Below are 22,267 nucleotides of genomic sequence, written 5' to 3' on the forward strand. Positions count from 1 at the left end.
TATCTTCCTCTGAGTCAGACATGTTAAACACACTAGCAATAACTTGCAACCTGGTTATAATCTTCTTTAGCAAAAACGTACTGTGCCTCAAAGAGGGTACTTAAACGATTTAAATGACAGTTGAGATAATGAACTGAAAAACAGTTATAGCATCAAACTTTAAAACAACACCACTTTTAGCAAAGGTTTGTTCCCAGTAGTAAAATAACAATAATTAAATTGACATAAAAATTTTTACAGAGTAACGTTTTTAATTCACAGTCAATATAAAATTCTCACAGCTCTGCTGAGAGAATATACCTCCCTTCAAAGAAGTTTGAAGACCCCTGAGATCTGTCAGAGATGAACCGGATCATGCAGGAAATATAAGAGTAGCTGACTGAAATTTTGATGCGTAGCAAAGAGCGCCAAAACGGCCCCTCCCTCTCATACACAGCAGTGAAGAGAAACGAAACTGTCCACAATTAAAGCAAACAACTGCCAAGTGGAAAATAATGCCCAAATATTTATTCACCTCAGTACCTCCAGCCATGTAAACGATTCTACATTCCAGCAAAAACGTTTAACATGACAATATTTATTAAAAGGATTAGTGACCTTTAACAGAGTAGTTCCGGTGAAAAACCATTCCCAGAATACTGAAGTGTATACATACATGTCATTATAACGGTATAGCAGGATTTTTTCATCAATTCCATTCAGAAAATAAAAACTGCTACATACCTCTATGCAGATTCATCTGCCCGCTGTCCCCTGATCTGAAGCCTTTACCTCCCTCAGATGGCCGAGAACAGCAATATGATCTTAACTACTCCGGTTAACATCATAGTAAAAAACTCTGGTAGATTCTTCTTCAAACTCTGCCAGAGAAGTAATAACACGCTCCGGTGCTATTGTAAAATAACAAACTTTTGATTGAAGTCATAAAAACTAAGTATAATCACCATAGTCCTCTCACACATCCTATCTAGTCGTTGGGTGCAAGAGAATGACTGGGACTGACGTAGAGGGGAGGAGCTATATCAGCTCTGCTGGGTGAATCCTCTTGCATTTCCTGTTGGGAGGAGTTATATCCCAGAAGTAATGATGACCCGTGGACTGACTCACACATAACAGAAGAAATAGGAATAATTTAGTTAATTGTAGTAATTTGATTTTGTTTAATTTAAATTATATTTAAGTTTAGGGTGGTTAGGGTAAGACTTAGGTTTAGGGGTTAATAAATTTAATATAGTAGCGGGCGACATTGGGGGTGTCAGATTCTGGGGTTAATAAAATTTAACTAGTGTTTGCGAGGCGGGGGTCTGTCACGTTTTAGGGGTTAATATATTTATTACAGTGGTTGGCTTTGTCCCGGTAGGCAGATTAGGGGTTAAATAATTTATTTTTAGTGTTTCCAATGTGGGGGGCTCGGTTTAGTGGTTAATATGTAGTTTATGGGTGTTAGTGTACTTTGTAACACTTTAGTTAAGAGTTTTATGTTCCGGCGTTAGGCCCATAAAACTCTTAACTACTGACTTTTTAATGCGGGTAGGAGTCTTGACAGGAGAGGGTCTAGCCGCTCACTTCTTCCAAGACTCGTAATACCAGCGTTAGGCAAATCCATTAAAAACATAGGATACTCAATTGGTGGATTTGCAGTAGCCTCGAGTCGTGGAAGAAAAGTGAGTGGTGGTGAGCCTGTACCTGTCAGACTCGTAATACAGCGTTAGAAAAAAGCAGCGTTGGGACCTCTCACGCCTGCTTTTTAAGGGCTAATGCCAAACACGTAATCTAGGCGATAGTTAATTAAATACCCTCGTGTGTTGGTTACTGTCTGGGGTGTTAAAAAAGTGCCTTATACGTTTTTCTTACTGGCAGAAAATAATTATATCTAACTGCTAATTTTTGAAAAATAAATGACATAATATTGCAATGGAAGGCAAAACTAGACTTGAATATAAAGCTATATATTGTATATATAGCTATATATATAGATGTATACATTTTGCATATGTTTGTGTATAAATATTTATGCAAGTACCTTTTGTGTGCTTGCAGTTTTACAAAGTAAATTTGAGGTGGATTAACACAATGTTTTCTGGAACATAAATGTAAAGTGTTCCCCTGTTTCTTACCTTCCATGCCCCAATCCTTTCAGAAGAGCCACATAATCTACTCCTAAAACCCCCAGTCCAAATCCACATCATCACCCAGGATCTTCCAGCCTTGGGTAGAGTCATGAAACAGGAGATTCTTCCCTCCAAATGGCTCTGACATAAAGAGAGATAACTGACTCCGCTTCCTTCCGGTGCGACAAAAAGATTCTGTTCACATAATATATAGACACTCTGTATTATACCCAGATTATATAAAAAAGTGTGTAGAAACTACATAGTATAATGCACAAGTGTACTGTAATACACTTATAAACTACAATGCAAATACATTAAGAAGAAGTACAAATAAATAATAGGGAAGATCATCTGCATGTAGAGCTCATATATGGACACATTACATCGTGTGTGAAACATCTGATCAATTGTCTAATTAGGCATGTTATGTCTTCTTTACATGCAGAATAGAACAGGGCATAGAGATGAGGCTTCCCATGGTAAATGCAGCTAGTTTAAAATCCCTTCTAAGTCAGTTATAACATACTGTAATATAAACCTAGAAAGGCCTTAATAAGCTTTATATGCTTATATGCATAAGGGAAATTCTTTCCATGAAAAAAATGTTCTATTTTCCAAAGTGGCAAACTCACCTCTTACTATGGTGTTTTCCCACTACCCTCTAACAGTACACGCTGTGTATTGAGTCCCATGTCAGTTCTGGGAAAGCATAAATGTGAGCAGTGGAAACTAACCACAGAAAAAAGATGATTTTTACACATTGAGAAAGAGGAACATAACTTTTCTACAAGGTAAGTGTATTGCCTTTTGTTTGTTCTTATTAAAATGCCACTTTCATATGCCTTTATATAGTGGGTCTAAGTACCATTGCCTCTGACTGCAATGTAATGTATTGTCACAATGCATTAACAACATTTAAATGTATGGCAACAAACAGAGCAATTATTGGTTTCTCTGCTCACTTATATATTTCCTCCCAAAAAAGGCTGATGTTTTTGGTAAGTAGATGGATTTTTTAATTTTGTTGTTCTTGTATAGAGCGCATTGGGGGAAACAGACAAGAGTTTAACGTTCACCTTTCAATGCGTACTGAAACCTGCAGTTTTCATGCTGTTTAGCATATGTGAGTATATGATGAAGTGACCCTCAGTGCCCTGAAAGCTTACAATTATATTATCATAGTTGAGCCATTGACCACTTCAGTGTGCATGACAAGCTATGCTCGTCATGCACATCGTGGCCTGTAGGCGCATGATGAGCCTTTTCTCGTCATATAGGGGGGTCGACAATCAAGCGCTTTTCTTCGTACGCCTCTCCCATGGCTTTATGGGTGTGGCAGTAACGTGGTATCGCACGTGGTGATGCCACAAAGGGGCTGAACCAGGTACACCAGTTCTTCAAACGCCTCTATCTCAGCTCCCTTAGCAGCATCAAACCTCCAAGTCCCCTCATTTGAAAGATAATTGTCTACTCTTTGATGATGGTCTTGGAGCAGTACCACACCAGTAGATGTTTTCAAAATAAAGTACAAAAAAACCATAAGGGGATTTGCTTGTGAATGGGGTATTATATGCGCAATAAAATAAATATGGTTTTCTAGAGTCCCCTAATAAAGTTTATTTACTAGTAGACAAGCACTAACTTAAAGGAAATATAAGATTGTTGTCTGTATAGTCAGTGACAGTGAGCAACTTGCAAGAAAAAAAGTGCTTGGTGATTCTCTTGAGGGGTCTTGGAGGTTTGTATCTGCTAAGGAGCTTCAAATCAAACGGTTTAAAGAACCCTACTCCATCCAGCAACCTTGCAACTACCGGTGTATCTTGGTTTCAGCCCCTTTGTGATGTTACAATGTGCTTACAAAGGTGAACGTCACCAGCGCTCCCATGAAAACCTGGGAGTGCAGCCCACTAGGCCACCAACGGTCCTGACCCTATGTGAGGGTGGACTGCCGAAAACAGCATTTGATCAGCGATCCCCCTGCATGATGAAAAGGTTTTGTCATGCACCCACAGGCTGCAATGCCTGTGAAAACCATATGAAAGTATATTACAGAAAATGTTGGTGATGTATAAAGAATCCAAGGAGTCTAGCATTTAGTCCAGTATTTAAATAAAGTGTTGAGTGCATTATGATTTGTATTTCTAAATGTTTTTCTTTCCAAGGTGTTTTTGAAGTTGCCTCTGAAATCTTGATTTTTAGATTTTGGATGGAGTGGTCAGATTGGGTGAAATGGTGTGTCCAACAGGAGTGCAGTATTTATTTCACAGTGATTTTTTATTCAGTATCAAGGGCAGTTTCTGGCTTGTTCCTCCATATAATCATCCAACTTCACATGCAGTGCAATGTATCATGTCTACCACAGATATACATGAATATGACTTTAATGTTGTCAAGATTAATCTCTTATGATTTGCTGTGCAGTTTTAACAAATGTGTCACATAGTTTGCATAGAGTTTTATCGCAGCGCTTGGTGCCATTCTGAGTGTTCTCTTCTCAAGGGGTAGTTTTCTGTTAACCAGGTTTCGGTTTTAGGTTAGGTGGTTGTCTAAATGCTAAGTTTGGAGGTTGCGGTGGAAAGAGTGTGGGATCCTCTGTGAGATAAGTGGCTGAAAGTCTTTTATAATTGTTTGTATCCCCTCGAGAGCAGGGTTGTATTTGACTACTAGTGGGATATGTGATACATTTTTCTATTCCCTGTATTGTAATAGGCATTCATATGGGGAATTGAGGGCAGAGTTATTTTTTATTTAGAACCCCCTGTTTTGTAGCCTTTTTTTTAATGATTGCGACAGCGTGGTGAAGAGTTTATCATAATCCTTGGTACAGCACTCCTGTTGGACAAAATTTCACCCAACCTAGGCCACTCCATACAAAACTACCGAAATCAAGATTCTCAAAGGTAACTTAAAAAATACCCTGAAAGAAAAAACATTTGGAATTAAAATGATAATGCACTTCAACACTTTAAATACTGGACTAAAACCTGATTTTGGGTTATTGACACATTACAACATTTTTGGTAATAAAATCATATGGTTAATTAATTTAACATTCCACACTTTTAATACAAAGATAAGCTAATGTCTACCCAATGCCATTGTTTTTCCTTCTTTTTCCTTCTGTGTGTATACTCAGAAGCATTTATATGTATATTTATGTGTACATGTAGCTGTCTGTATGGCACTTTACATCTTGATGCCACGTAGATATATAAGTTTATGTCAGTATAAGCTCTATGTCATATATCTCTCCCCTGTCTGTTTTCTTACACTGGCTCTTGTCAGTCTCTTTAACACCTTTCACCTCAGAGCCCTCATGTTTTATGACAACCCCTCCTCAACCTGTACTCAGACCTCTGTAACACTTTCTGTCCTTGTTATACCATCCTGTGCTTCAAGATATAATCTGTAAATTCTATTGTATTGATCATATTGCTTCAGACCTGAGGAAGAGGGAAACTCTCGAAAGCTTGCCTACTTGTAAGTGTATAGTTAGTCCAACAAAAAATCATCATTGCTTAATGTTGTTTTGGTATCATTAATCACTGGACTAACACGACTACTCCAATCAACCGTTTAAATATACATATATATTTAAAAATGTAAACAGTATCAATTCTTCAGGTACAGTTGCGCAAAGTCAGGGATTTGTAGACATATAGGGTTCAATTTATCAAGCATCAACTGATAATACGCTTGAATTCCGCGTTGTATTTGTCTTGTGAACTGCTGGTGCAATTGCCGCCCCCTGCAGATTCGAGGCCAATCGGCTGCTAGCAGGGGGTGCCAATCACCCCCGATCGTATTTCGATCGGGTTGATTTCTGGCTATGGTCTGTCTGCCACCTCAGAGCAGGCGGACAGGTTATGGAGCAGCGGTCTTTAGGACCGCTGCTTCATAACTTGTGTTTCCGTCGAGCTGAAGGCTCGCCAAGAATTACGGGGCATCAAGCTCCATGCAGCAGCTTGATAAATATGCATCATCATGTTTACTTCCCTTCACAATCAGAAGATGTCTAGCAATGCCAATCAACTCAGAATTGGCAGAAACCATAGGGACACTGTTGTGCGCCAATCTACTGTCTGGAGAAGTATGGTCAGAAGTGATCTTCATGTTTGAAACAAGGCCAAGCAACTCAACCAATGCATGAAAACACAGGAACTGGAGTGCAGAAAAATGGCAGCAGGGTGCCTCTGGACTGATTAGTCAAATGTTAAATATTTTAATGTAGCAGAAGGAAGTTTGTTTGCTGAAGGGCTGGTGAGGTGTACAAGAAATGAGTAGCTGCAGGCAACGGTGAAGCATGGTATTGGTTCCTGTGGGGCTGCATTTCTGCAAATGGAGTTAGGGATTTGGTGAGAATTAAGGGTTTCCTCATGCTGAGAAATACACGGCAGATACTTATCCATCATGCAATACTATCAAAGAGGCATCTGATTGGCCCGAATTTATTCTGCAGCATCACAATGACCTCAAACATAGAGCCAAAATTATTAGGAATTGTAGATCAGTGTACAAAGAAGAACCAAAGAGTCCTGAAAGTGATGGTGTGGCCCCTACAGAGACCTGATACTGAACATCTAAGTCTGTCTGGTGTTACATGAAGAGGCAGAAGCACCGGAGGCTGCTTAACTCAGAGATGTTGGAAACCAACCTACTATTAAAAACTGTGTGCAAGTGTACCTAGAAGAATTGATGCTGGTTTTGAAGGCAAAGGTGGTCACACCAAATATTGATTTGATTTAGAGTTTTTCTTCTGTTCACTTACTTTGCATTTTGTTAATTGGTAAAAAATAATCTATTAACATTTTCTGTTTTTGAAAGTATCTTACTTTATAGCATTTTTTCACACCTGCCGAAAACTATTACACAGTACTGTATATGTGTTTTTCTATGTATATGTGTGTGCATCCCATAGATTATAGATCACATATAATGTATTATTAGCACCGAATGTGCCCAGTATATGTTATATAAACAATTAAATTGACAATGACATGCAGATGCAGCTCATCACCTGGATAGTGTGAGAAACTCTTTTGTTATTCTGTGCATGTGACCTCGCGTGACAATTGCTTTCCCCAGGGGCCTTCGTCCCAGGTTTACAGGATCTGTAAGAGGTCAGAGCAGCTGTGGATCCATCAGGGCAGAGTAGCTCAAACTGATCGTGGTCTGAATCTGGAAATAAAGAGATATGGTCTCAAAGTTTAAAAGTGACTGCTGGGGGTCTATTTAAAGGGACACTGAACCCAAATTTTTTTCTTTTGTGATTCAGATAGAGCATGCAATTTTAAGCAACTTTCTAATTGACTCCTATTATCATATTGTCTTCATTCTTTTGGTATCTTTATTTGAAATGCAAGAATGTAAGTTTTAGATGCCGGCCCTTTTTCGGTGACAAACTGGGTTGTTCTTGCCGATTGGTGGATACATTCTCCCACCAATAAAACAAGTGCTTCCCATGTTCTGAACCCAAACAAATAGCCTTAGATGCTATTTTTTCAAATAAGAAAAGCAAGAGAATGAAGAAAAATTGATAATAGGTGTAAATTAGAAAAGTTGCTTAAAATTGCTTGCTCTATCTGAATCACGAAAAGAAAGTAGAGACAAAGAGGGGTCCATTTTATCGATGTGCGGCGGACATGATCCGCTATATCGGATCATGTCCGTCCGCACATTAATAAATGAACCTCCTTGTCTCTACTGCAAGAACCATATTGCCCACTGCTGACCTGTATTCTCTGTTTCTCTACTTAGTACCACCCGAACTACTTCCATTTTTAGCACTTTTTCTGTGTCTTCTTTTAACCTTTATTTCTTCTCATCTATTTATTTTTATTTATAATTATCTCCTCATTTAATATCCTTCTGCACGATGTACATTAAATAGATGACAAATATTCTTATTATTCATTATGTATATCCCAAATATGACACACGATCCTTCTCCGTATCACTTTTGACACAGGGAAACTGAGCTTGTAAGTTATTAACAGGCAAGTGAGTGAAATGAAGTTACGCTCAGTGACAAGGAAATCTCTAATGCAAATTGCACAACTCATTAACCACTATTTAGACCCCACAAATTCACTATGCCCACTGACCCCCTCAAAAAAAGTTACAACCTGTCAATACCTAAGCTATATTTACCCACTTCCTACCAAAACTACCTGAAAAAAACACCATTCTCCAGCACTCTGTTTTGGCTACCCTTGGGTATAAATTACCATAAAAACGCAAAAGTTTTCTTTTATCATTCCAATAGAACATTATTATTAAGATTTTAAACAACTTTCAAATGACTTCTATTTTCAAATGTGCATCATTCTCTTAGTATCCTTTGTTGAAGGAGCAGCAAGGCACTACTTTGAGCTAGTTGAACACATCAGTTTAACCAATGACCAGAGCCATATCTGGGCAGCCACCAATCAGCAGCCTAGATCCCAGTAGAACATTGCTGCCCCTGAGCTTAACTAGGTATGTATTTTTAACAAATGTATACCAAAAGAACAAAGTAATTTAGATAATAGATGTAAATTGAAAGTTTTTTTAAAATTGCATGTTCTATATTAATCATAAAAGTTTAATTTTGACTTTGCTGTCCCTTTAAGAAAATGTTTCTGTCCTTCAATATGTGCAGCAACCAATCAGCAGCTAGCTCCAGAAGTGCATTGCTGCTCCTGAGCCTACCTAGGTATGCTTTTCAACAAAGGATATAAGGAGAATTAAGCAAGTAAGATAAAAGCAGCAAAAAGGAAAGTTGTTTTAAAATTGCATCTTCTATTGAATCATGAAAGTTTAAATTCTATTTACTGTCCCCTTAAACTGTTTTTTTCTTTTACAGTCACAGTAGGGATCTGAAGATGATGTTTACTTCAGTGCGACCTGAAGAGGATGCAAGCTTCAATCAAGGGTTTAATACATTATTCAATCATATATTAAGGTTGGACAAAGATTTTGGATCATTATGTATGATGCATACATTTAATGTATGATGCATACTTTATCCTAGTACAAAACTTACGATCTGTTTGATGTAGCGCTCTCTATTCCACCACTTGCCTATTAAACAGATACTTGAACTTAAAGGAACTGTCTAGTCCAAAACAAACTTTCATTATTCAGATAGGGCATGTCATTTTAAACAATTTTCCAATTTACGTCTATCACCAATTTTGCTTTGTTCTCTTGCGCCGAGATTACGAGATTGGCGTTAGCCTTAAAAAAGCAGCGTTAAGAGGTCCCAACGCTGCTTTTTTATCTAATGCTGGTATTAAGAGTCAGGCGGAAAGGGTCTACCGCTCACTTTTCTACCGCAAATCCCCTTACGTCAATTGCGTATCCTAGCTTTTTAATGGGATTTGCCTAACGATGGTATTACAAGTCTTGGAATAAGTGAGCGGTAGACCCTCTCCTGTCAATACTTCTACCGCATTAAAAAGTCAGTAGTTAAGAGTTTTATGGGCTAACGCCGGGACATAAAACTCTTAACTAAAGTGCTAATATGTACACTAACACCCATAAAACTACCTATTAACCCCCTAAACCGAGACCCCCCCCCCACATCGCAAACACTAAATAAAATTTTTTAAACCCCTAATCTGCCGACACGGACATCGCTGCCACCTACATTATACTTATGAACCCCTAATCTGCTGCCCCCTAACATCGCCAACACCTACATTATAGTTATTAACCCCTAATCTGCTGCCCCCAACGTCGCTGCAACCTAACTACACTTATTAACCCCTAATCTGCCGACTGGACATTGCCGCCACTTTAATAAATGTATTAACCCCTAAAACGCTGCACTCCGCCTCGCAAACACTAGTTAATTTTTATTAACCCTTAATCTGCCTGCCCCTAACATCGCTGACACCTACTAACATTTATTAACCCCTAATCTGCCACCCCCCAACGTCGCCGCTAACTATATTAAAGGTATTAACCCCTAAACCTAAGTCTAAACCTAACCCTAACCCCCCCTAACTTAATATAATTTAATTTAAAATAAATAAATATAACAAAATTAAATAATATGATTCCTATTTAAAACTAAATACTGATAAAATAAACCCTAAAATAGCTACAATATAACTAATAGTTACATTGTAGCTAGCTTAGGATTTATATTTATTTCACAGGCAACTTTGTATTTATTTTAGCTAGGTAGTTATTAAATAGTTAATAACTATTTAATAACTATTGTACCTAGTTAAAATAAATACAAAGTTGCCTGTAAAATAAATCCTAACCTAAGTTACAATTACACCTAACACTACACTATCATTAAATAAATTACATAAACTACCTACAATTAAATACAATTAAATTCAATAAACTAAATTACGGAAAAAAACAAACGAAATTATAGAAAATAAAAAAAATTACAAGAAGTTTAAACTAATTATACCTAATCTAAGCCCCCTAAGATTAGGGGCAGTGGTCATCCGATCCGTCCAGTAGTCTTCATCCGATGGGCAGAAGACGGACATCCAGGACCGGTAGAAGTCTTCATCCTATCCGGGCAGAAGAGGACATCCGGGACCGGGAGAAGGCTTCATCCAAGCGGCATCTTCTATCTTCATCCATCCAACGAGGAACGGCTCCATCTTGAAGACCTCCGGCGCGGAACATCCTTCTAGGCCGACGACTAACGCCGAATGAATATTCCTTTAAATGACGTCATCCAAGATGGCGTCCCTCGAATTCCCGATTGGCTGATAGGATTCTATCAGCCAATCGGAATTAAGGTAGGAAAAATCTGATTGGTTGATTTAATCTGCCAATCAGATTGAAGTTCAATCCGATTGGCTGATTGGATCAGCCAATAGAATTGACCCATAGCATTCTATTGGCTGATCCAATCGGAATTCGAGGGATGCAATCTTTGATGACGTCATTTAAAGGAATATTTCATTCGTCGTTAGTCGTCGGCCTAGAAGGATGTTCCGTGCCGGAGGTCTTCAAGATGGAGCCGTTCCTCGTCGGATGGACGAAGGATAGAAGATGTCGCTTCTCCCGGCTTGCCCGGATAGGATGAAGACTTCTGCAGTCTGAATGTCCTCTTCTGCCCCATCAGGATGAAGACTACTGGACGGATCAGATGACCACTGGTGCCCGGGCTGGGTGAAGACGGCTCAAGGTAGGGTGATCTTCAATGGGGTAGTGTTAGGTTTTTTAAAGTGGGTATTGGGTGGGTTTTAGAGTAGGGGTGTGTGGGTGGTGGTTGTAATGTTGGGGGGGTATTGTATTCTTTTTTTTACAGGTAAAAGAGCCGATTAATTGGGGGCAATGCCCCGCAAAAGGCCCTTTAAAGGGCTATTTGTAATTTAGTATAGGGTAGGAGCATTTATTTATTTTGGGGGGGACTTTTTTATATTATTAGGGGGCTTAGATTAGGTGTAATTAGTTTAAACTTCTTGTAATTTATTCTATTTTCTGTAATTTATTTGTTTTTTTTTTCTCGTAATTTAGTTTATTGAATTCAATTGTAGGTAGTTTATGTCATTTATTTAATGATAGTTGTAGTGTTAGGTGTAATTGTAACTTAGGTTAGGATTTATTTTACAGGTAATTTTGTACTTTATTTTAGCTAGGTAGTTATTAAATAGTTAATAACTATTTAATAACTATTGTACCTAGTTAAAATAAATACAAAGTTGCCTGTAAAATAAATATAAATCCTAAGCTAGCTACAATGTAACTATTAGTTATATTGTAGCTAGCTTAGGGTTTATTTTACAGGTAAGTAGTTTTAAATAGGAATAATTTAATTAATTATAGTAAATTTATTTAGTTTCATTTAAATTATATTTAAGTTAGGGGTGTTAGGGTTAGACTTAGGTTTAGGGGTTAATACATTTATTATAGTGGCGGCGACGTTGGCGGCGGCAGATTAGGGGTTAATTAATTTAATATAGTTGTGGCGACCGTTGGGGGGCAGATTAGGGGTTAATAACTATAATGTAGGTGTCGGCGATGTTGGGGCAGCAAATTAGTGGGTTTATAAGTATAATGTAGGTGGCCAGCGGTGTCCGGAGCAGAAGATTAGGGGTTATTAGTATAATGCAGGTGTCCTGCGATAGCGGGGGGGCGGCAGATTAGGGGTTAATAAGTGTAAGATTAGGGTGTTTAGACTCGGGGTTCATGTTAGGGTGTTAGGTGCAGACATATTTTTTATTTCCCCATAGGAAACAATTGGCTGCGTTAGAAGCTGGACGCTGCTATTTTGCAGGTGTTAGGTTTTTTTCCAGCCAGCTCAGCCCCATTGTTTCCTAAGGGGAAATCGTGCACAGAGGACGTTTAGCCATCTTACCGCTACCGTAAGCAACGCTGGTATTGAGGTGAGATGTGGAGCTAAATTCTGCTCTACGCTCACCTTTTTGCGGCTAACGCCAGGTTTAAAAAAACCTGTAATACCCAGCGGTGGCTTAAGGTAGCGTTAGAAAAAAAAAACCCTTGTTAGCAACGCACCCTGTTAACGCCAAACTCGTAATCTCGCCGGTGATATTCTAAGTTAAATAGCTAAATCTAGGAGGTTCATATGCTAATTTCTCATTAGACATGTGCATGGCGAAAAAATTTGGTTCGGTTCGGATCGATTCGGATTTTTTCGGAATTTCGGTTCGGATCTATTCGGTAAAAATTTGAATAAATTCGGTTCAGATTCGTTTCGGATTCATTAGGATTTGAATAAATTTGGCTGGATTCCGTTCGGAAATTCGGAATTTCGGTAAGTGTTAGGTGGGATGTGCTTGTGTATTAGATTAGTATTATGTACTGTATATTAGGTATAACCCATAGCAGAGTGATATAACCTAATATACTGTATAATACTAGTGTAATCCATGGCCATCCAAATCTACCGAATAAATCCGAATAAATCCGAAATAATTTGGATTTATTCGGTAGATTCGGCACTATTTTAATTCGGAAATTCGAATCGATCCGAATCCCAAATTTACCGAATTCGGACCGAAATTTCAGAATCGATCCAAAACGAATTGCACATTTCTATTTCTCATGTGTGTCATAAAGATAAGACTGTGCTCACGCACGTGGAGTTCCTAGGGGCCAGCACTGATTGGCTAAAATGCAAGTTTGTCAAAAGAAACTGAAGTAAAGGGGCAGTTTGAAGAGGTTGAGAGATACAAGATAATCATAGAGGTAAAAAGTGTATTAATATAACTGTGTTGGTTGTGCAAAACTAGGGAATGAGTAATAAACGGATTATCTATCTTTTAAAACAATAAATATTCTGGTGTAGACGGTCCCTTTAAATATTCAATGTACCCCTTCAATGTCTTTTTTTCTCTGTAATGTTTTGCTTCCAACATAGGATGAATGTTTTGCATCAATAGCTATTGTTGTAACAAGGGAACAGTAATGTATATTTCCAATGGTGCCATTCTTTGTATTATATCATATTCTAAGCTCTAATAAAACTTATTTAATATAATGTATGGGGTGCAGTCAGTCTACTTGGATCAACTAATTGTCCCCAGTATGATTTGTCATCACACTTGTGAAGCCATCTTGAAAAAGCAGTAGTGATAGAATTCCCTTTAACAAAAGCTGAAAACTGGTAAAGGGGCAATGAACTGTAACAGGTTTCTCCCCATTTAGGGCCAAATTTGAGTGGTTGCCCTAACTGTTGCTTCGCAAGCAGGAGTTTATTGTGGCTCTTTGCGCACGTCGGAAGTACCGTGCTGTTACGAGTTGAAAGTAAATGTGTTTGTGAATAGCATGACGTCAGAGCTCTGGTTAACTGTTACACAAAACACATCAGAAATAAGTTTAAAAGTACAGTTACACTCATAATAACACTGTCTGATAGAATGAATTTAAAAACATTGCATTAAAAGGATATAAGGGTGTAAACATATGAGGCATCAGGTGTTAGAAAGAAAAGGCATGCAAAGGGCTTTAATAACATAGAGATACATTACATACATATACATGTGTGTGTGTATGTATGTGTGTGTGTGTATGAATGTTTATATGTGTGTATGTGTATGTATGTGTGTGTATGAATGTGTGTGTGTGTATTTGTGTGTATGTGTATGTGTGTGTATATATGTATGTGTGTGTGTGTGTGTGTGTGTGTGTATGTGTATGTATGTGTGTGTGTAATATGTTTGTGTGTGTGTATTTGTGTGTGTGTGTATGTATATGTATGTGTGTGTGTATGAATGTGTGTGTGTGTGTGTATGTGTATGTATGTGTGTGTGTATATGTATGTGTGTGGTGTGTGTATGTATATGTATGTGTGTGTGTATGAATGTGTGTGTATTTGTGTGTATGTGTATGTATGTGTGTGTGTGTGTATATGTATGTATGTGTGTATGTGTATTTATGTGTGTGGTGTATATGTGTGTGTGTGTATGTATGTGTGTGTGTATTTATGTGTGTGTGTGTGTATGTATGGTGTGTGTATGGTGTGTGTATTGTGTGTGTTGTGTGTTTATGTGTGTTTAAAATTCAATAGTAATTGTCTGGTATTCCTATAGTATATAAACTAATGGGAATCCTCAAACTTTATAGCTCACAGAAACCAAGTCTAAAGTAGTTTTTCAGAATATTGTGTTGGTCATATGATGTCCCTTCCTGGTGACATGTGATGTCTCTTCCTAGTGACATATGATGTCTCTTCCTGGTGACATGTTGATGTCTCTTCCTAGTGACATATGATGTCTCTTCCTGGTGACATGTGATGTCTCTTCCTAGTGACATATGATGTCTCTTCCTGGTGGACATGTGATGTCTCTTCCTAGTGACATGTGATGTCTCTTCCTAGTGACATATGATGTCTCTTCCTGGTGACATGTGATGTCTCTTCCTAGTGACATATGATGTCTCTTCCTGGTGACATGTGATGTCTCTTCCTAGTGACATATGATGTCTCTTCCTGGTGACATGTGATGTCTCTTCCTAGTGACATATGATGTCTCTTCCTAGTGACATATGATGTCTCTATATGTGAGCGCCAATATGTGTAAAACACAAAAGGCAATAGATCTTTTTAATATTGGCTTCTATATCAATATCTTTATTATTATCCTTTAGTTTTATTTCGGTAGTTTTAAAAAGAGAACGGTCCACTAAGTACTGGTAATATGAATTATAAAATATAAAATAAGAAATAAGAAATATATGAAATACAGAATGTAAATAATCATTAATTTTATTGTTAAAATTTAATTAAATTATTAATTCATAGAGATAAAAGTATATAGAACAGACAATAAATATACAAAAGCAATAATACTAGTGATACACCTCCCTATTGGTACCAATCTTATAGTTAAGCTAATTACTTATACTTGTGAATAAAATATATATATATAAACAGTCTAAAAGAATATATGCACTAAAAGATTATTTTTAAAAAGGAACCTTAAACAATTATCCTGAGTTTAAAAGTTTATAACAGTTGGTATGCTTACAATCTGACTTAAGCATATATAAAAATGTCCTTTTTGTTTGAAAAAATGATCCACTCCTGTTTAAATTTAAATATGATTGAGCAGTATAATCCACAATAAGCCAGCATGTGAAAGTAAAGAAAGTATTAAAAGCTCCAGTTGTCCGTATGGGAGACTTTCAGCAAAGTGACATTTCAGTCTTATAACTCCAAAAAGCTGCACTTATATTTGATTTGGTTTGACAAAGGCTCCAAGGAGCTGAAACGCATTACCATTACGGATGATACACTGAGGATACACTGAGGATACAGCAACAGAGACGTTGCTAAGGACGCTACCAAGGAAGTCCGGAACTAAACCGCTGACGTCATTTCCCCGCACTTGTGGGCGTGTCTAAGGATCGACACGGGACCTTTGTGTTTGGCGTCTCCCCCTAAACTAACCGAGCCATTGGAAGCGGATCTAAATAAGGTACCAGTTTCAACTTTGAAACCGTTTTTCAAATATAAGTGCAGCTTTTGGGAGTTATAAGACTGAAATGTCACTTTGCTGAAAGTCTCCCATACGGACAACTGGAGCTTTTAATACTTTCTTTACTTTCACATGCTGGCTTATTGTGGATTATACTGCTCAACTCATATTTAAATTTAAACAGGAGTGGATCATTTTTTCAAACAAAAAGGACATTTTTATATATGCTTAAGTCAGATTGTAAGCATACCAACTGTTATAACTTTTAAACTCAGGATAATTGTTTAAGGTTCCTTTTTTAAAAATAATCTTTTAGTGCATATATTCTTTTAGACTGTTTATATATATATTTTATTCACAAGTATAATTAATTAGCTTAACTATAAGATTGGTACCAATAGGGAGGTGTATCACTAGTATTATTGCTTTTGTATATTTATTGTCTGTTCTATATACTTTTATCTCTATGAATTAATAATTTAATTAAATTTTAACAATAAAATTAATGATTATTTACATTCTGTATTTCATATATTTCTTATTTCTTATTTTATATTTTATAATTCATATTACCAGTACTTAGTGGACCGTTCTCTTTTTAAAACTAACCGAAATAAAACCAAAGGATAATAATAAAGATATTGATATAGAAGCCAATATTAAAAAGATCTATTGCCTTTTGTGTTTTACACATATTGGCGCTCACATATATACCCATTTTTTGTACTCTTGATTGTTTTCAGGCTTAGGGATTGCCTGTTTTTTATGTGTAGCCCAGATCTTATCTAGCGCATTGTTTCTCTCACACAATTCCCCTTAACATATGATGTCTCTTCCTGGTGACATGTGATGTCTCTTCCTAGTGACATATGATGTCTCTTCCTGGTGACATGTGATCTCTCTTCCTAGTGACATATGATGTCTCTTCCTGGTGACATGTGATGTCTCTTCCTAGTGACATATGATGTCTCTTCCTAGTGACATATGATGTCTCTTCCTGGTGACATGTGATGTCTCTTCCTAGTGACATATGATGTCTCTTCCTGGTGACATGTGATCTCTCTTCCTAGTGACATATGATGTCTCTTCCTGGTGACATGTGATGTCTCTTCCTAGTGACATATGATGTCTCTTCCTAGTGACATATGATGTCTCTTCCTGGTGACATGTGATGTCTCTTCCTAGTGACATATGATGTCTCTTCCTGGTGACATGTGATGTCTCTTCCTAGTGACATGTGATGTCTCTTCCTGGTGACATGTGATGTCTCTTCCTAGTGACATGTGATGTCTCTTCCTGGTGACATGTGATGTCTCTTCCTAGTGACATATGATGTCTCTTCCTGGTGACATGTGATGTCTCTTCCTGGTGACATGTGATGTCTCTTCCTAGTGACATATGATGTCTCTTCCTGGTGACATGTGATGTCTCTTCCTAGTGACATATGATGTCTCTTCCTGGTGACATGTGATGTCTCTTCCTGGTGACATCCTGAGAAACTCTCACCGCTTTACACTCGGTTCCTGTGAGCTTTTGAACCCCGTTTCTATTGTGGTATTAAGTTGCTTTTAGTTTCAATGTTTGTGCCCTAACTGATATTCTTTCTCCTGTTCTCACCATTTAGCTCTCCATATCTTCTGTTCAGTGATCCCCTACTCTTCCTGACAACCTTCCCATATTTATTCCACACCTGATACTCCTACCCTGTATTCTCCTCCCATGTTATCAGGGCCGCCATCAGGGGGTGACAGGGGTGACTCCTGTCAGGGGCCCAATGAGCCAGGGGGGCCCCATGAGGTAAGAACTAAAAAAAAAAAAAAAAAAAAATTTTTTTTTTTTTTTTTAAATTTTGGCAGCCACCAGTGGGTACTACAGCAGAGTGCTAATTGAGCATGGGAAATGTTATTACAAGGAGTAAAGTATTAGCATTTGAGAGGATTTCTTAGTGTGCAATAAACCACTATGCTCAGTGTGAGACAGACTTGGCACTTTGTACAGTGTGTGCCTGAGTCAGACGGCAGATCACTTTAATTTGAAGAGGAGGTAGGACTTACTTAGCAAATGTTTTTTATTTCTTTGTGCAATTTTGGATTGTAACTTCAGTGTGGTAGTTGTTGTATGGTGGGGCTAGGGGTCCATAAAAACACATTTTTTTAGCAGCAGTGTATTTATGATTATTTCACAATGCTGTAGAAATTCTATATTTAAAACCATGCAGAAATGTTTCCTACTCAATACACAAATGGTAGATGCCCTTTTGGCAGATATGCATTTTATATATATATATATATATATATATATATTACATTCCAGTTTACTGCCCCTTTATGCAAGGACTTTCCAGATGGAAGGAGGCATCTTATCTAAGATTTTTACATCTGCATAAAATTTTATACTCTCAGACTAAGATTGCTCAGTGTTTAAAATGAGACAGGTTAACTTAAAACTGTTCAGTTCACACTACAGCTTACTTAGTTTTGAAATACATACCAACAAGCCTAAATCCTGCATTTAACCAGATCTAATGGTATGAGTACCACAGCTTATGGTCCCACCAAGACCATATAGAGTACAGCATTTTCAAAATCCATAAGTACAGCTGACAGATGGGAAAATTTGTACACTATATTTGAAGTGGTGCTCTTGGTTGGGGAAAATAGGGAAAAAACAAACAAACATATGTCAACCTTTTAAAGCTACTTTTCTTCATCTAGCTATCTACCCAGCTCATTAATGTACAATTTTGAATTCACAGAATTATTTTTGTTTGCACATTTACAAATATGATTCTTTAAAAAGTGATCTCTTAATTTCTACAATTTTTTTATCTTGCATGTCCACACACTGTTGATTTAGGGGATGCAAGGTGCATAAATGTTTTCTCCTGTGAGTGTTTCTGTGGGTGTTTGTGTTTATGTCTTTGTGCTTTGGTTTCTGTCTCTATGTGTATGTATTTTTTATCTGTGGGTCTCTCTGTGAGGGTGGGTGTGTATGTCTTTGTGCATTTTCTGTGGATGTCTGTGAGGTTGTGTGCATATGTCTGAGCTTTTTCTATGGGTGTCTCTGTGAGGGTGTGTGTGTGTATGTATGTATGTATGTCTGTGTTTTCTGTGGGTGTCTCTGTGAGGGTGTGGTGTATATCTTTGTGTGTTTTCTGTGGATGTCTCAGTGAGGGTGTGTATGTATGTCTTTCTGTGTTTTTCAGGTGGTTGTCTCTCTGTGTGTGTGTGTATGTCTTTGTGTGTTTTCTGAGGCTGTATCTGTTGATGTTTCCTTGGGTGTATGTGCAAGTTTGAGTTTGTGTGTGTGTGTGTCCATTGTCTGTTCCTTTTTAGGACATTTTGACCTTACTACTAATTATTCACATCTTTCTACAGACTTTGAGACTAACAAGACATTTCCGGAAGTAACCAATCCACCATTTAACCTTTAAATTATTGTTTAGTCAGTTCAGGGCCCTTCCTTTCAGCCACTGCATGCTGTTGTCATAATTTAGCTGTCATCTTCCTTTACAAAAAGATAATCAGAACTCCATATTTTGTTTTCTAAATCTCCTTTTTTTTTTTACAAAACTGTAGTTTACCTCATTACTTGTCAGGTCAATGTAAACAAGTGCTAAGTGTCTGTTTGGGTTTCTGTGTCTGAGTGCGTTTCTTTGCATGTCTGCTAGAGTGTCTATATGTGAATCCTTATGTGTGAGTGTGTTTGTGTGTTTCAGTGTATGAGTGTGTCTGTATGTTACTACTTTTACAACATTTCCAAGTTTAAATATACGTTTTAGTCACTTGGTCAAAAATTGCACATGTCAAAGGAGCGGGGGGGGGGGCCCTGATCAATGGTTGAGTCAGGGGCCCCAAAATTTCTAGTGGCGGCCCTGCATGTTATACCAAAGTTTGTAGAGAAACAAGAATTATATAGAGGTACATTCCGGACCTTACCTGTTGCACTAAATATGGTCAGATGATCTAGAAAAGCTACATCACCAGAGCCACTTTTCAAACACCTGAAAAAACACAAAATACACATTAGAGTGACGTAAATGGTAACTAAATGTCAGCCATGTTTAAAGGGACACAAAGTTATTTTTTTCTGTGTTGAGTGTATTTTAATCATATTGCAGTTTTTGAATGGATTATCTTGTACTGAGTAAAACAGTTTTTTGGGGGTTTTTTTATGCTTGTGAGGGATGTCACGGGCCCCCCAGTAAAATGGTGGGAGATTAGCAACCAGAGAGCAAACAGTCCATAAGGAATAGTTGTACACAGACATACACTTCCAGCTGCCTTCAATATTAAAATAAATAACATTAACTTATTTCTATGTAAAAAAGAAAATATTCATAGCATATTTAAATAATGCTCCTTCATATGCATGTACAGTAGGTTTGTCACCTTTATGGGAAAAATCACTATCCGTGCGCAATAGCGTAAATTTGTATAAATAATTATATGGTATAAATCAGGATCTAAAGCTGCTAGAACTGAATTTAAATGATTATTGTTTATAATTAAAGTCCAGCACACTTAGAAGAAGTATGACCTCTATAGCATCTTTATTTCTGTATTTAACCTTTATTTTTAACCTGAACCTTAAAAATACCGGCCATGGGCCAGATTAGGAGTGTAGCATTATTTATCGCTCCCGCTCACAAAAAGCCAAACTCTAAATATCGTGACCACATTCATGTATTCCCCATAGACTACAATGGAGCTTCCCCATAGACTACTCGCATTTTTAACCCCTCTGGGTGGCAACCCAATATATATGATTTCTTTCCCTAGGGGCCCTGGGCAAGTGAAACAGTGAGGCCCCACAGTCCAGCCCCTTATTCCGCTCCCCCTGTATGCCCTGGTCCCCTGTATGGCCCACCCCTGTCCAACATTCAGGGTGCCCTTTATAAAGAATAACACTAAATGTTACACTTCCTGATACCATAAATACTTCTTCATAATCTAAATACATTATGTACAATGCACCGTCTCATACCCTCACCCCGCCCATGTGGAGCCCATGGTGGGTGCCCCGCTTGACCTGACTGTCCCTTTAAGGAGACACTATGTAGGGATTATGCATGCCCTTCAAATAAATACATGATATATTGTGCATAGTTTGGTTTTTGTAATTATAAGAAAATAAATGTTTCCTACTATTTATTTGTGACGACACCTAGTAACATTGCACAAAAAAATGTGCTGTTGAATGAGCATCATTAGTGAGTTTAATCCAGTCAGAATGGAGGATCACAAGATAAAGCTGATAATTCAGAAACTCTTCTAGCTGAAGAAATAGCTAGAAGAAAAAGAACTTTCCAGGAAAACCATTTAAGGTCTAAAATAAGCATAGGCTCAAAAGCAGAACTTTGCAGAACAGAGAGAACTAAATTCAAGTTCCAAGGAGGAGAAATTGGTCTAACTGCATGAAGAATTCTCACTAGGGCTTGAACAAAAGTTTGAACATCTGGCAACGTAGCCAACTTTTTTGTGACATCAAACATTTAAAACAAATATCTGACCCTTTAGACAACTAGCTGATACTCCCAAATCTTGTCCATCCTGAAGGAACTGAATTATTCTGGGAATTTTAAAGGATTTCCAAGAAAAAAAAACTCAAGAAGAACATCAAAGAAAGTAAACTTTCCAGATTTTAGCATAAATTATTTGCCTATCTTGTTTACTTGCAGTAAGATATATATATAGATATCCGAGTCAGAGAAAACCCTGATCTTGAGGTCTAAGCATTTAATCTTCACACCATCAAATTCAGCAAATTGAGATCCGCAGTAAACAGAGATCCTTGAGAAAGAAGATCCTTCTTTAGGACTAGGGTCCATGTAGGAAGAGAAGACATCTGAATTAGGTCCGCATACCAAGTTCTGCAGGCCTACGCAAGAGCTATGAGAATTACTGAAGCTGAATCCTGTTTGATTCTTGCAATGACTCTTGAAAGAAGAACAAATTTTGAATATTGAAATATTCAGGGACAAACTAAGGCATCTATCATAGATCACTGAAATCTTTATACCTTGCACAATATGCTTGAAGCTGTGATTCAGCTTGTACACCATTAGATCTATATATAGATTAACCCAGTTTAGAATAAACTGTTCAAATATGTCTTGATGAAGAACCCATTCTCCTGACTTAACAGATTAAAGCAGTCTGCTTCCCAATTGTTCACTCCTTAAATATGCTTTCCATGAACACCTTTCCTTCTCTATTCATAAATGGATGAGAGCCATTTCTTGCATGACAAGGG

The 22,267-nt window shown here is 37.6% G+C and overlaps 1 protein-coding gene across 1 annotated transcript in view; it reads right to left on the reverse strand.

Annotated features, from left to right (window-relative positions):
• Positions 1-7,095: 7,095 nt before the first annotated feature.
• The window catches only part of LOC128646985 (serotransferrin-like), a 36,541-nt gene continuing 21,369 nt past the window's right edge, over positions 7,096-22,267 (reverse strand). The window contains exons 6-7 of the mRNA XM_053699797.1: positions 19,951-20,015; positions 7,096-7,292 (exon numbers count right to left, since the gene is read on the reverse strand). Of these exons, the coding sequence (XP_053555772.1) occupies positions 7,096-7,292; positions 19,951-20,015 (262 nt within the window). The remainder of the gene's footprint in view (positions 7,293-19,950; positions 20,016-22,267) is intronic.

This window comes from Bombina bombina, chromosome 2, assembly GCF_027579735.1.
Source record: "Bombina bombina isolate aBomBom1 chromosome 2, aBomBom1.pri, whole genome shotgun sequence".
Lineage (NCBI taxonomy): Eukaryota > Metazoa > Chordata > Amphibia > Anura > Bombinatoridae > Bombina > Bombina bombina.